The 14,723-nt window shown below is 42.3% G+C and overlaps 1 protein-coding gene across 9 annotated transcripts in view; it reads left to right on the top strand.

Moving 5' to 3' along the window:
• The window catches only part of LOC144129087 (uncharacterized), a 47,767-nt gene that overhangs the window by 19,125 nt on the left and 13,919 nt on the right, over positions 1-14,723 (top strand). For all 9 annotated transcript variants that reach the window (XM_077662989.1, XM_077662987.1, XM_077662985.1 and 6 more), the window contains exons 8-11: positions 2,729-2,883; positions 6,452-6,626; positions 10,160-10,314; positions 12,829-13,003. In XM_077662989.1, coding sequence (XP_077519115.1) covers positions 2,729-2,883; positions 6,452-6,626; positions 10,160-10,314; positions 12,829-13,003 — 660 coding nt within the window. The remainder of the gene's footprint in view (positions 1-2,728; positions 2,884-6,451; positions 6,627-10,159; positions 10,315-12,828; positions 13,004-14,723) is intronic.

Below are 14,723 nucleotides of genomic sequence, written 5' to 3'. Positions count from 1 at the left end.
AGCTAGAGTTCTCCAATTCAAATCCGATTGATTAGTATTTCTTTGTGGCATTCAACAGTGGTTCCTTTTGCTGATTTTTCAGAGCATAAGGCATCAGGGACATCAAAACTTGACTTGAAGATTCTTGTACATTGCTTTGATTTTGCCAGCAGTTTAGTTTATTGCGCTGCTTCAGTGTCTTTTAAGTGTCACTTGATTTCTTTTGCATGCAGTTTTATCTCAGCAACAATGCTATCCTCAGTAGTGTCAAGCTTATCTTTTTATTTTGCAATGATGTTCCGATTCTTGAAACCACTGAAAAATTGGTGTGCAGGAATTAAGCAGCAATGTCTTCTAAAGCTTGCTGCCAGTGGTCAAGGCTTTCAGACTAATTTAAACCACGCTTTCAGTCATCCAAAATTATCACAGGAAAGCGCTGTATGTCCAACTTGATAACAGGTGGTAACTTAGTACCCAACAGATGACAAAAAAACATAGCCTTAACAAGAGCGATGAGAAGCCAGACAATTGAAACTTGCTTGGGTTAGTCAGAAAGGGGATTGCCCTCACCCATGTTTCTTGCGAGCAAAACAGTTAGTCACAGCATAGTCCTTTGCAAAGCTTTTATAGTAGCTGTTTGAGTTTTGTTTTTTGAAAGACATATGCCTTCACCATGGGGAAATGAATAGCACTCTCACTTAAGAGATGACTTGTATGAAAAGAAGAGAAAAATCTTTTTTCATGCTCTTCGTTTAACAACTCCAATTGGATTGAAAAAGCACTGAAACATTGGAGAGTAAAAACTTGAGAGGTGTATGAAAGTATGAAACCTCAAAATTTGAACCGCTTGTTATACACGAACTAAATTCTAGTGGATAATGTATATTACTGCTATATGGGTTTTCTTACAGTTTTTTCATTGTCATAAAATTTTAAAGGAATGGATGCATGTGAAAGAGCTAAATGAGCATTTCTGGCAGCCATTATATTTAAAATACTAGGCTGTACGTTTCTCGTGTCTATGTGATAGAAGGACGCAAAGAGGGCTCTAGCTTTCAGTTGTGAAAAGTATTTGCTTTAATTGTCATTTGTTTTTATCTATCGTGGCTGTACATGAATTTTTTTATAGTATAATTGGCTTTAGCTCATTCTGAGGTTTTATCAAATAGTGACAAAATTCAAATTGAATTCAAATACTGTATTTTGAACATGAATGCTTAGGAAGATACGCTTAGGAACATTATTTCTTAGCAGCGTATTTTTTAAATCAGTCAGCCTAATCGGTACTGCTGAGCCATTATCATTCAGGGTGTAAAAGCAGGGTCTAGATAAACAGCATTTGAGAGAAGAGTTTTTTTTTAGAAATTTAAGTGCCGTTGCAAAAATTAAGATTTCACTTGCTCATAGTCCCTGTGCACATTTCACATTTGGATATTTTTTGTACCAACATTATTCAGACATACTTGATATATTGTAGTAATTGATGCACTGCATTGGTATGTGGTGCAACTATGTCTCACAATTCATGCAGCACTGATCTACAATTGCAGACTCGCATCCAGCAGCCTCATCTGCTTTATTTTTATCTTGGAAATGAGTACGGGAGGGATGCATCTTAGATGGACAGTATGATGAGGCAGCACGAATGAAGAGAAATAGATTCAGGTTCAAAGTGCCTCATCTTGCAGAAGCTAAAGAGGTCACACCTTGCACTCACTCTACAGTGCAAGAAGGGGACTTTTTTGTGCTGTTCGCCATCGTGGCTTACACAGACATCAGTCAGTTTAGCATTGATCTATTATCTCATCTGTTTCAGTGTGGTGCATAGTATTTGCTTGTTTACTTGTTCTTGGAGTATATCGAAGATTGAATGTACATGCCTCCAGAAAGGGTTCTGAACCTAATAAAATTGTTTTGTGGTCGTAGTTTGTGGCTGCAAGGTGAACAGGGAAGCTGAGTTTTCCAGCTTCAGCAAATTTGTCGCATGCGCATTTGAAGATGGTACAGAAAATCCCAGCGATGGCCAGAAAACTAGTGTGACGTCATCAAGCGGGCTTGTTACGCACACAGCAAGCCAAGCACCACCACTGCAGACAATCCTATACATGTCGTTATATATGGTTCATGTTAAAATTTGGGGGCACGTTAGAATCGAGCAAATACACTAGTCTAACAAGCCATATCTCTCATATCAGAGCCAGTGTTATTGGCATGAGTGACCAGTGAGTTTTGGCAAAAGATGTATGGTGATGATTTGGTGTGTAATACTGTGTTTAGGAGATTTTAATTTTTCTTTTAACCTACAGATATAACTGTATGAGTGACTTTCTATGCTATAAGCAGCATTATACTGTTGCTGTCAGCTATTGTGTGTCATGGCTATTAAGCTCCCAAGTTCTGCCACCCATATGGAATGCCATCCAAGCAGCCCTGAGACATATAAGAGGAGGGGCCGAGGGACAGCTATTGCTACCCCCTGGGCGAAAGCGGAGAGCCTAGGATTTTATCTATTTTTTCTGACCACCCACGTTTGGAGAATTTTTGAAATTTATTCATGCTTTAAATTCTTCAGAAGAAAGCCTTCTGTGCACTTTTCTGTTGTACACGGTAACAAGAGGTGCAGAGAATTGTAAAGAGTTATTTGTTGTGAACCAGGAAGTTATCGGTGAAATTGCTCATGCCGTCTTCCCGACATGTCTCAGGTGCCAAGTTGAGTGTTTTGCTTTGTTTTCTCTTTTGGATTTTCCAGCTTATGGAGCATACTCTCGGACTATTGGCACCACAGTTAAGTTCAAGCCACCGGTAGGCACTGACACAAGGATGATGAACGGCATCTCTAGCACCGTCAGCACATCACACCAATGCATTACTATCATGAAAGAATACGAAAACTGGAGTTTGGAGGTACTTCTGTAGATTTGCCTTTTGTTTGTTGTATTCAAGTACAGTCATGCCTCGTTAGTACGGCCCCCATTAATATGGTATGGACAATATTTCTTGGGACGAAACTTTTTCTAGGTATTTATGCCTCGTTAATTTTGAAACTTACTGTCTGGACAATGGACATGGTGAAAATGCGCAGAGACCATTGGGTCTCATGCATTTTTGCTTAGTTGATATGGACAGCACTGAAAACACAACCTTTACTACCCAGCCAAATCTTCCCCTGTATTATGAGTGCAGGACACCAGCGAAAGTCAGTGCGAAAGTGCAAATGCCTGAGTGATGTCCTTCTTTTGTGTGGTTTCATGCTATTTATTGCCAAGATACTTGGTCAGTGCACCTTTGCACTTTCTGTATTGCATGATGGCGGTGAAGAAAACTCGCTCTGCTGCTTATGCTTCATTGGCATCCGCTGTCAGAAGCTCTCAGCCGGCTGAGTACGGATATATGTGCCAGTGGTTCCTGAGAAATGAGAAGTCGTATTAGGAGGTACATCACCAGGCCATGAGAACCCATGACATGCCTGATGAACCACTAGGTACTTCAAGCTGCACACATAATTTTAAGATAATGGTCTGATTTTTAGGATTAGGATTACTTTACAGTAATGGCAACCAAGATAACGCACTTGGAGCTGCCAGGATTTTCTCTAATTTCCACTTCACTGCCCACCACTTTGCACAGAAGCAGCTCCTAATAACAAAGTGTTCTTTCTGAATATTTTTTTTCCTTACGTTTCGTTACTACAGACAACTTGCTTTATGGACGGTTTTTCTCGGGAACCAAAATGTAGATATTAACGAGGCGGGACTGTAATTATTTAATAGGTTTTGCCAAAAAAGGGGCACTCCCTGTGTCCACGTGCAAACCAAGCAGGCTGATTAGGCCATCAACGGTGTTAAGAAGAAAAAAAAAAAGGAAAAGCATTGTCACTGTATCAGAAGAATACTTTCAGTCAGGTTTCCTTAATCATTCTAACTATGTGTGGGTAGTGGAGAAGGTGCTTTCATTATTTTCATCAACCTGTAATCTTGATAAGGCTTTTAAGGGTTCAAGGACTGAAAATTTAATTTCCAGTTATGTAGCAAATGTTCTTAATTTGTCATTACCGTATTTATGCGCATAATTTGCACACTTTTTATTTAGAAATTAGGGCTCGAAGAATGGGGAGTGCAAATTACGCGGGGATTTCGCGAGCACGACTTAAAAAACTCCACAAAGGTCATAACGCGCATTATAGGTATAGTGTATGTTGCTGCGTATACATCAGCAGCCAAACCCGCACCCCACGTTGGCCGCCCCCCGAAAAAAAGTTCACTCTAAATGAAAAGCCGCACATCCCCTCCCCCAATGCAGGATGGCATGAAGGTGCATGCACGAAGCTGAATAAGACGCTAAAACAGCGTCATCGCTTGCGGCCCAGCCAATTGTTCGGTAGTTCCGGATTCCGTAAGTTAGCTTTCGCAACTTCGTCCGGGATAGCAAGCGCAAATCAATAAATCAATTATCACATCACACGATTCTTTAACAGTACCGCACGAGCGTCGACCAAACTGCTTGTCAACGCCTTATCACGGCTCGGAGCTGTGATGCCAGCCAGAATAGCCACGTGCGCACAAGCTTGCCGACACAACGATTTTCGTCTATGGGCAAACTTGTGCGCACGCGGTTATTCTCGCTGACTCCGCGCCGTGATAAGGCGCTGACCAGCAGTTTGAAACTTGCCGTATAGTGGTGATATCCCATCGCAAGACACGACCGAACAACCAAACACAAGCAGTCAGAGCGACCAAGAAAAGCGGAGCCGGCAGTTGAGTCACATGCATCAGCCAAACAAAGAGCGGTGTTGGCTCTTCTATCGGCTGCCGATCCTCCTCGGAAGCGCTGTTGGCCGTTGCGAGTGGCGATGCCGCTGGTGCCGCCGCGATTGTAACAGCAGCCTCTGACACCACCATCAACGCCCAGTGCACAAATGATTCAAACAGCCTTCCGAACAAACACGCGGAATAGCCGAATGCTACTGGGTAGAGCCATAGGGTAGAGCCCGCGTGCATTATGGTAGTCCAGCACAGTGCGGTGCATAAAATATGTGAGTAAAAAATGTTTTTTTGTAAACCCGGGTGATAAGTTAAGGGTGCGCAAATTATGCGAGGGCACAAATTATGCGCGTAAATACGGTATGTCATTAGGACAGCGTTTCTGATGTGTTGAAGTGGAAAGTAGCATAGATTTTCTAGAAATTTGCATATAAATGTGGTTTTTCAATGAAGTAACTCAGAAAAGTGTATCAGAAAAGGTCATCTGGCATAAGCATGCATTTAAGTACTAGACATCATAATCTGACCGCTTTTGTTGCAATTGGAAGTGCAGCTCTCTAGCTTTCTCTCCCATCCAAAGTAGACCATTTTTTCCGCTTACAAAAAATGGTCTACTTTGGATGGGAGAGAAAGCTAGAGAGCTGCACTTCCAATTGCAACAAAAGCCCCATCCAAAGTAGACCATTTTTTCCGCTTACGGGAAAATTTGTGGAAATAACTATGCAGGATGGTCTTTCTCTGTGCTTTCTGGCATCACTTGGCAAAACAGTGTTTTTCATTAGCCAGCTGCAATTTCCAGAGACATGCGGCTTGAGCATCATGGAGAAGTAATCTCAAGAATGACATAGTCAGAGCTGTGGTTCCACAACATCTGTAAATCTGCAAAATGATGCAGAAAAGAGAAACTGGAGAGGAACAGACATAATTTTCAGTCATCAACAGCAATGACAAATCATAGAGCATCATTTGAAGCCAGGTCATGAACAAACCTGTTAGGTACAACAATCCCTGTTAGTTGCTACGTAACGCTACCAATGAGCATCATAGAATACATTCCACCACCGACACACTCAGCACCAGTGCTGTCAACATTGTGTAAAAAGGCTTAGAGAAATACTGGTCATATCGGCATCATCCCGGAGTGAGTAAAAAGCCTTGATGGAAAGCTGACACTTGTTATTATTAAAGACGAACCTGGCCCATTGACACTGCTGACCAACATCCAATTTGCATAACATTATCAGCGACTCAGAGACTGTTTAAAGCAGTGCAGGGCAAACTTGCTGTGAAAATGTGTATTATATGTGTGTGCATAAATACAGTATCTCAATACTTTTTGCTTATTTCATTGTATTACAGAAAGCAATACCATCATTTAAGTGAAAGGTCCGAGTTCATGTTATTGTGGGGCTGTATTCGTTTTAAATGGAATTTTTAGAGTATGTATTGGTCCAGAAAAGAGACATTTTGTAAAAAGGCAGTGAAAGAATAAAAAACTATGAAAGCGCAGTCTACATCTTTTTGGTGATAAATTTCTAGCTTTTAATTTCATTGTTTTCAATATTTATAGTGTTGAAAGCAATGACTGGCTTCAACGTCTTTTTGCACTTGTTTTCTACTTATGCTGTTGAGAGTTTGAAGAAAGCAAGTGTATTGTTCACAAACAGACTACTGACCAACTTCTTATCCTTGCACCTGTACGTATGTGACAGGAGCTGCGGCTTGAAGACTATGCGGCTAACCGGAAATGGGGAGATCAGGCGATGCTGGCAAAGTTTGGTGCAACCAGCCTGGCAGGATATAATGCCACATTCCATGCCAGTCAGCAATCAGCCTGCAACTTTGGAGCCACGCAAAATATCCCTTTCTTTGGTGCAGCCACCACTGGTATGTTGAATGTATTGTTTGCCATTGTGGAGTGGAGACACACGTCTGAAGTTCTTGCTGCACCTGTAATATTTCATGCATGGCCACGCAAATATTAAGATTTTAAAAATCAAACCGTATACGTAATGACATGTTTTATGTGGGTATTGAGCCTAGGAGAGTTTCTTGTTGAACTTGAATATATTCGAAACGTGAGAGTGCAGAAAAAATGCAGTTTTGTCTTGGGAAAATGTACTAAGCTTGGATACAATTCATTGAATGCATGTTAAAAGAAAAATTTGTGATGAAGTGCACTCCTCTCATAGTATGCTCAAGGTAACTAAAATTCATTAAGATTGAACAGTTTTCATTGACCCAGAGTTTGAATTGAGGAAAGCCTTAAAATAAGGCTTCGACATTCCTTTCTGGCGTAGGGTGAGTGAACGGCTATGCTTGCATAATTGTCTGGTTCCTGCTGATCCTGCATAATTGCTTACATTTTTTTTTCCATGTTTGCATGCATACTTTTACTGCAGAAGATTTCTTTAGGTAATTAAAAATGCCCAAACAAGTTGAGACTAAAAGAACAAAAATTTTTAATGGGCCAGATTTCTTTTTTTTTTTTGCATTATACATAAAGCCAAAAGATTATATTTCTCAGTTTAATAAGCAATTTTGTGCTGCAGTTGCAATTTAAAGAACTTCTCGCAGATAGCATGCACGCACTGCTACTACCTCACTTACACATCCGCTGGCATGGAGAGAGTGCTAGTGAACTTCAGCAAACACCAGTAAATTTCGGAACTTAACTTTGCAGCATGTTTCTTTGAAGTATGAAACGTGACTCGACATGCTGCTTTCGGTATTTAGGAGGTATGTAGAACGCATGTAGACACCTCTAAATATAGGAAGGGTTTTGCAGAGTTCCTGAGATATATAATTTACTTTAAAGTAGACAGTCCTGCAGCATCATTTTCAGATAATTTCTATGCTGAAATTAGCAGCTGAGCCAAAGTGCCTTCGTATTTTAAGCAAATATTATGAGGGATGTTATGCGAATTTTGAATTCAGGATGAACTATACACCCTTTGCAGTCTGCAACAGCTGTTAGCTTTCTTGCATCAAAGCCAAGCCGGAAAAAACTCATTCTTCTAAAATTTCTAGACCTTTTTCTTACCTGGGGCAAAGAAGCGACAGTGACTGCCATTCGTCCCCAAAGGGACCTTCTTCCCTGACAGCATGATCCATGTCCATGTGGGTCATATTGCTAAAGGCTGCACATTTTTATTAGCCAGCATTTTCATTAGAGAGGCCACAGACCTGAATTACATTCATTGCTCAGAGGTATTGTCACTGAGCATTCAGTTACAATGTATGCACTACTATGCCACTAACAGACAAATGCTGCCATGCACTCGGGAAAGCCGCTATGGTCCAGCTGGTCTTGAAGCGACCAATGAAAAAGACCCTTGGCCTGAACCATACAGACAAGTGCAAAGAATTACAAATAGTCTTGCAAGCCATGTCCTGTTTTTTAGCCAGTATTACATTGGTAAGCCACCAATCAGTAGGGCCCCTGACTTTATGCATCATAAAATTTTTAATTCTGTGAATTAACAAAAAAAAAATATGCGGTATACCGCAAGGTGTTGCCCACACATTAATGCATGCAGCCTTTTGCGCAGCAGCGGCCACCATTCCACTGCTTCTTGTCTCTCTGCTTCGTGTTATGTGTTGCGCAGGTTTGTGCCTGTTTGGCCTTTTTTCTCTTCTTTACTCCTCATGGCTCTTTTATTGCCTTCGGCCTTCTGTTCTTTCTCAGCGGCCCGCGCTGTGTCTTTTGCATGTTTGTTGGCGGCCGCTGCTGTGCAAAAGGCTGCATGCATTAATGTGTGGGCAACACCTTGCGGCATACTGCATATTTTTTTTGTTTGTTAATTCACAGTATTAAAAATTTTATGACGCATAAACCATGCCTTAACTGAAGGGGGAAGAAGGGAATAGAAGAAAGGCTTTGGATTTTTTTTTTGACCACCTGAAGCTCTTTAACATGCACTGAAGCCAGGCACATATCCAAGTTGCCGCCCGGTTCTTCTCTCCTGGCAGTGCTCTTATGGGGCATGTACAGTCAAGCAACCCCCCCCCCCCCCCCCCCCTCCCCCCCCTGCCCCCGCTTGATATAAAAAGTTATCTTGGGCTCCTTCCTAAAAAATTTCTGGCTATGGGCCTGTCTGGCACCGCACTTTACACTGGCATCTTGCTTTTGCCTCCTTTACAATGCTACTGCTACAGCCGGGTTTGAGCCCACATCCTTGAACTCGGCATCCAAGCGCCATAACCACTGAGCCACCACGGTGGCCTTGCTGTGGGCTTGTCAAAAAACAGAAAATAAAAATTTGCACTATAGCTGTAGCTTGGTTTCTAATATATAATGTGAAGTGCTTTTTGAAGCATATTATTCAAGGAAAAAAGTCGCGTTATATCTGTCAAAATATAAGAACATTGTTTTCGACAGACACCAGTGCCGTGACTCATGCCATAGAAGAGTGCGGGCGTGTTGTTTCCGGAGCAGCAGTGTTTGACACACTAGCTTGCTTGGGCGGATGGGAGAGCAAGCATGTCAGAACATCAGTGGAACTTTGTTCGATACCAGATTCTACTTTTCAGGAGAATTCAGACAGCAAAATTAATGAGAGTCCCACACATCATCATTCCTACTGATGTCCGCGAACACAATAATATAAAAGAAAGCGAGAATGGGGCTATAAACACAATGCCACAAAAAATGGTAAAATCCGCAATTTTTAGTGGAATTGCAAGAATCGTGGGAAACTAAGGGCCTTACCAATTAGTGTTGCCAAAGCATATGATGGTGTTGTTGTGCATAGTGATCCCCTTATTTCTATTTTCCTTTCATTCTACAACAGCAACTGTATGCCTTACCAATTAGTGTTGCCAAAGCATATGATGGTGATGTTGTGCATAGTGATCCCCTTATTTCTATTTTCCTTTCATTCTACAACAGCAACTGTATGAGTTGCTTTCTTTTGGGTAAACAGCATTATACCATTGCTGTCAGTCTAGCGTGTAGTGTTGGATTGGCTTCCAAGTTCTGCCACTGAACCGGACTGTCATTCAGGCAGCCCTGACCCATATAAGAGGCATGTGGACTTGGGACTGGGTGCATGAATGGGAAGTGGCAAGGTACAGTAGTTGCCTCTCCCTGGGAAAAGGTAGAGAGTTTGGGATTTTATCTTTATATATATTTTTTGCTACTTAATTGCTTCAGTACACTACCAGCTTTGATGTAATTCTAGAAACCACCCTGGTTTGGGGAATCCTTGAAATTTTTCCATGCTTCAAAATCTTCAGAGGAAGCCTTCTGTGCACTTTTTGTTGTGTGCGGTAACAAGAAAAGCTGCAGAGATTTGTAAAGGGTGTTTTGTTGTGAACCAGCTGGGGAGTCATGGATGAATTTGCACATGCAGAGTTCCCCGCATATCTCTACTGTCAAGCTAAGTGTCTTGCTTTGTTTTCTATTTTGGATTTCGCAGCTTTTGGAGCATACTCTCGGACTGTTGGCACCACAATTAAGTTCAAGCCACCAACAGGCAATGACAAAATGATGAAGAATGGCGCCTTTTTCACCGTCAGCACATCACACCAATGCATTACTGTCATGAAAGAATACGAAAACAGGAGTTTGGAGGTACTGCTTTGGCAATGAGACATTTACTCTTTTGGCTGTGTTTTACTATCATTATCAAATAGATTTTGGCAAAAAAATAAGGAGTACTCCCTGTGAGCAAATCCAAGCAGGTTAATTAGGTCATCAGTGGTGTTAACAGGGAAAGAAAACCAAACAAAAACAGATTGTCACTGCATAAGAATAATACTTCCAGTCGAGTTTCCTTATTATTCAAGCTATTGGGGGGGGGGGGGGGGGGGGCGGGGAGGGGGGGGGGGGTAGCAGAGAAGATGTTTTCGTTATTAGCATTAATCTGTACTATTAAAACAGGGGAAACATCACGCCATCGTCACAGTTTGTACATCCCTATGCCGCCTGTCAGAAATGATTGCTTTAAATTTAGTTTTTTCCCGAGAGCCATTAAGGAATGGAATATGCTACCAAACTCTGTTGTCACGTCACAATCACTTAGCGAATTTTTAGATAAACTGCACAATGTTTTATGTTCTGCTTGATTTTTATGACAATGTTTTTGTTTTGTTCAAGTGGCAAACACAATTATGTATGAAATTTAGTGTTGATCTCAGTGTTTGTTTGATGTGTTCTTTTTCTGTTTCAAGTTTGATATCCACTCCTGTAATAGCCCGCCCAGGGCTGACAGTATGAATAAATGAAATGAAATATAGGTGGTATGCACTGGCACACAGCCGCGCGACGGCGCTGCGGTGTGCCACCGCCGGCCGCCATGATTGAGGTGCACGTAGCAGACAAACTCCTCCTCCGCAAGCATGTTTCCTTCGCGTGTCGCATTCAGACTGCTGTTTGGAATCCGCGTGCATTGGAGATTAGGCCGGTAGTCGCTGGGCGCGATAGCCGCGCATAACTACGTCGTAACAAACGCCACTTCGATTGGGCAGCTGCGCTCATCGGCGCTGCTCGAGCCGGCCGAGAAAACAGGCGCCGCGGCGAATGTTGGTACCGGGTTTGGTTCCCCTCAATTCGGGCGATAGAAGCTCAGATAGCGGCCAATGACAGCAGCGCTTCCATGAAACCAGAGAGCCGCATTTATTTAAGACACATTCACGGGGAAGTGATCGGGGATCCGGCCTCTCGCTTCAGCATCTGCGGTGCATGAGCACACTGGGTAAATACCGACAGTAAGGCACCGATTATGTCTTAAGTGGGAGTCCTCTGCACACATGACCGGACTTGGGAAGCTTTGTTGCCCCTCTGGAGCAGTCGTTGTTTTGCACAAAGGCAGATTGTCACAACGGCTGCTTATAAGGCAAACAGGGCAATGGTAGTTCAGTTTTGCACTGTGTGCGCCGTGTTGACAAAATTCGACACGAGAGTACCTGCTAGCTGTCACTTGACACTCCGCGCTTCGTCAGTTTCGTGTCTCTTTTTCGTGCTGGCATCTGACAACACAGCGCACAATGCAAAAATTAGTGTGCTGTTTTGGTAGGGATCGAGCTTGCTGCTCCAGCTCGCGAGCTTGCAGTATCAACCTGGCGAAAGCGCAGAGTTCACATCGTCCACGATATAAAGACGCCGCCTAAGTGGCCACGACTTCACCGAAAAACGAAATGCATGCATGAATAATTCACTTCAAGATCAAAGAAAGCACGAGGTCGCATCCTTTCATTCAGCATTTAACAAACTTGCTGTCTTGCGTTTGTTTAAGATGCACTTCGTCCAAAAATATCGCAGGTCAACCTAAGATTAAAATCTGAAGCATTATATCAAAGTCAGATATGTAGTGCAGCTGGGAAATCAACGGCTTTATGCAGGTGTAAGCAGTCCACAGTTATGCAAGGAGCACCGCAGACGCGTCGCAGCCATCGAGTGGCGCAGGGTCACCGACCATTTCCTCGCGAATGTGTCTTAACTAAATGCGGCTCTCTGGATTCATGGAAGTGCTGCTGTCATTGACCACTATCTGAGCTTCTATTCCCGAATTAAGGGAACCAGATCCGCGACCAAATTTCGTCATGGCTCCGGTTTTCTCGGCTCTCGAGGAGTGCTGACAAGCGCAGCTGCCCATCGAAGTGGCGTTCGTTTACTACGTAGTTAGGCACGGCTATCGCACCCAGCAACTACCGGCCTAATCTCTGATGCACGCGGATTCCAAACGCCAGTCTGAATGCCACGCGCGATGATAACATGCTTGCGGAACAGGAGTTCGTCTGCTACGTGCACCTCAATCATGGCGGCCGGCGACGGCGCACAGCCATGCCGCGTCGCTGCGGTGCGTTCATGTTGGATGTGTTCATGTTGTTGTGAGGCTGTATTTGTTTTAAGTGGCAGGTGTAAATTATTAGTCACACAGAAAAAGAGACAATTTATAAAAAGATGAAAGCACAGTCTGCAACTTTTTGTTGGAAACTTTCAGCTTTTGAGCCATTTATTGTGCTCCTTTAAAAACAGTGACTGCCTTGTATCTCTTTCTGCACTTGTTTTCTGCTTATGCTGCTGAGAGTTTGAAGAAAGCAAGTGCGATGTTCGCAATTAGGCTACTGACCAACTCTTTGACAGGAACTGCGGCTTGAAGACTATGCGGCTAACCGAAAATGGGGAAATCAGGCGGTCCTGGCAAAGTTTGGTGCAACCAGCCCAGCAGGATATAATGCCACCTCCCATGCAGGTCGGCAGTCAGCCTTCAACTTTGGAGCCACGCAAACTATCCCTTTCTTTGGTGCAGCCACCACTGGTAGGTTCTATGTATTGTTTTGCCATTGCCATATGTGCATACACATATCTGAAGTTCTTGCTCCACCTATAATGTTTCATGTAAGGACATGCAAACAATAAGCTTTTGAATATCAAATTTTATGACGTTTTGTTTTCCAGTTTCAATTCAATTTTCAATTTGTTCTTTCTTATGTCTATTTTTCACAGCAATACATATACATCACTGTCTCGTTCCTTAGCCAAAGGCTAGTTATGGATCCATGCAACAAAAGCAAGGAAATCATTGAGGACAAATGTTTTCTATTCCTATACTAACAAAATACAGATATATAAATGGTACAAAAATTCGAAAGATACAAGCAATAGCACTTTAATACAAGTTAGACAAATATACAATGGCTAATGACAATAAAGAAAGATCTGGGAGGAAGGGCGGCATTCATTATACAAAAAATAAGGAACACATAGGCACCTCTGAAGTGGTTATTCGAAATATTCAGTAGTAAGCTCAATTATCAACAATAAAAAGGAAAGCAATGATAAAGGTTTCAAGCAGTAGGCATCGTATATTAAGTGGTTATTTCTGGCAGGAAATGATTCTTCAATGAAATGGAAGGATTAGAAGTGGCTAAGACAGCACAAGGGATCTTATTCCAAATTTTTAACCATATACAAGCTAAAGGTGACGCTGGCTATAGTTATTGTACGATGTAGGGACAAGAAATTTTTCCTGTGCTGCTGAGTGGCTAGTATTAGTTGTGGTTGCATGAAATGTGTGTGAAGGAAAAGGGGATGCACTGGACAGGACTCATAAGTACGAGTAGAAATCTTGAAGCTGCAATGCCGGCATTGGTTCCTCAATAACAAAGGACAAAAGGGCGTATTCGGGGCTGTGCAATTCATTGTTAATGCTCACTTCTGTATGAGTAAAACAGGTTTAATGTAAGTTTTGTAAGTGAACCTCCAAGATTCTAAAAAGTTGGAAAAAGTTGAGGTATGTATAATGTTTTTAGTGTGTGAATTTCAAAATGTCGCCAAGCTTTAGCCAAAATAAAACATGCGTAAGAAAATTTTCTGCGCAATTTCTCGATGTGTGATTTCCAGCTCAGTGTGGCATCCAATTTTACACCAGTGTACTGAATTGTTCCAACTTGTTCAATGTCATTAGCTCTTATCAGTATTCTGGAAAAGGCATTCTGGAATCTTTTATAGGGAGATGTAACGATAACATATTTAGTCTTGGTTATATTCAGCGAAAGTCTATTTGTTGCAAACCATTTATTGATGCTATAATGTTCTGAGTTTAAAATGTGTGTTGCTTTTGCACGGACTTGGCAGTAACGAACAGTAAGGTATTGTCAGCGTGCATAATGGCAAGGGTATTGCTTAAGCAATCTGGTAGGTAGTTAATGTGTGAAGAGTATGAACCCTAGGACTGTGCCCTGCGGATTGCCTACAGAAAGGGAATGCAGACTCTGTGCATGTTTGTCATTGATAACACACTGCCGTCATCCATTCAAATAACTTCTGAAAAATGCAGGTAACACACCCATACCTGCCAGATCTCCTGAATTATCAGGGAGACTCCAGAATTCTGATGGTTTTGAACGACTGTACAACCAAAACGGAAATCTCCCGGAAAAGCTCCCTTGTTTGGCCAAATCCTTCTCCTAGTCTGGCCACCTACCGCGTGACACCAATTGACGTCGTGATCAGTGAAGAGTGTAAAATGCGTAATC

Source organism: Amblyomma americanum, chromosome 4 (genome assembly GCF_052857255.1).
Source record: "Amblyomma americanum isolate KBUSLIRL-KWMA chromosome 4, ASM5285725v1, whole genome shotgun sequence".
NCBI lineage: Eukaryota > Metazoa > Arthropoda > Arachnida > Ixodida > Ixodidae > Amblyomma > Amblyomma americanum.
Note: the sequence above shows the minus strand (reverse complement) of the source record. Positions and strands in the feature narration are given on the sequence as shown.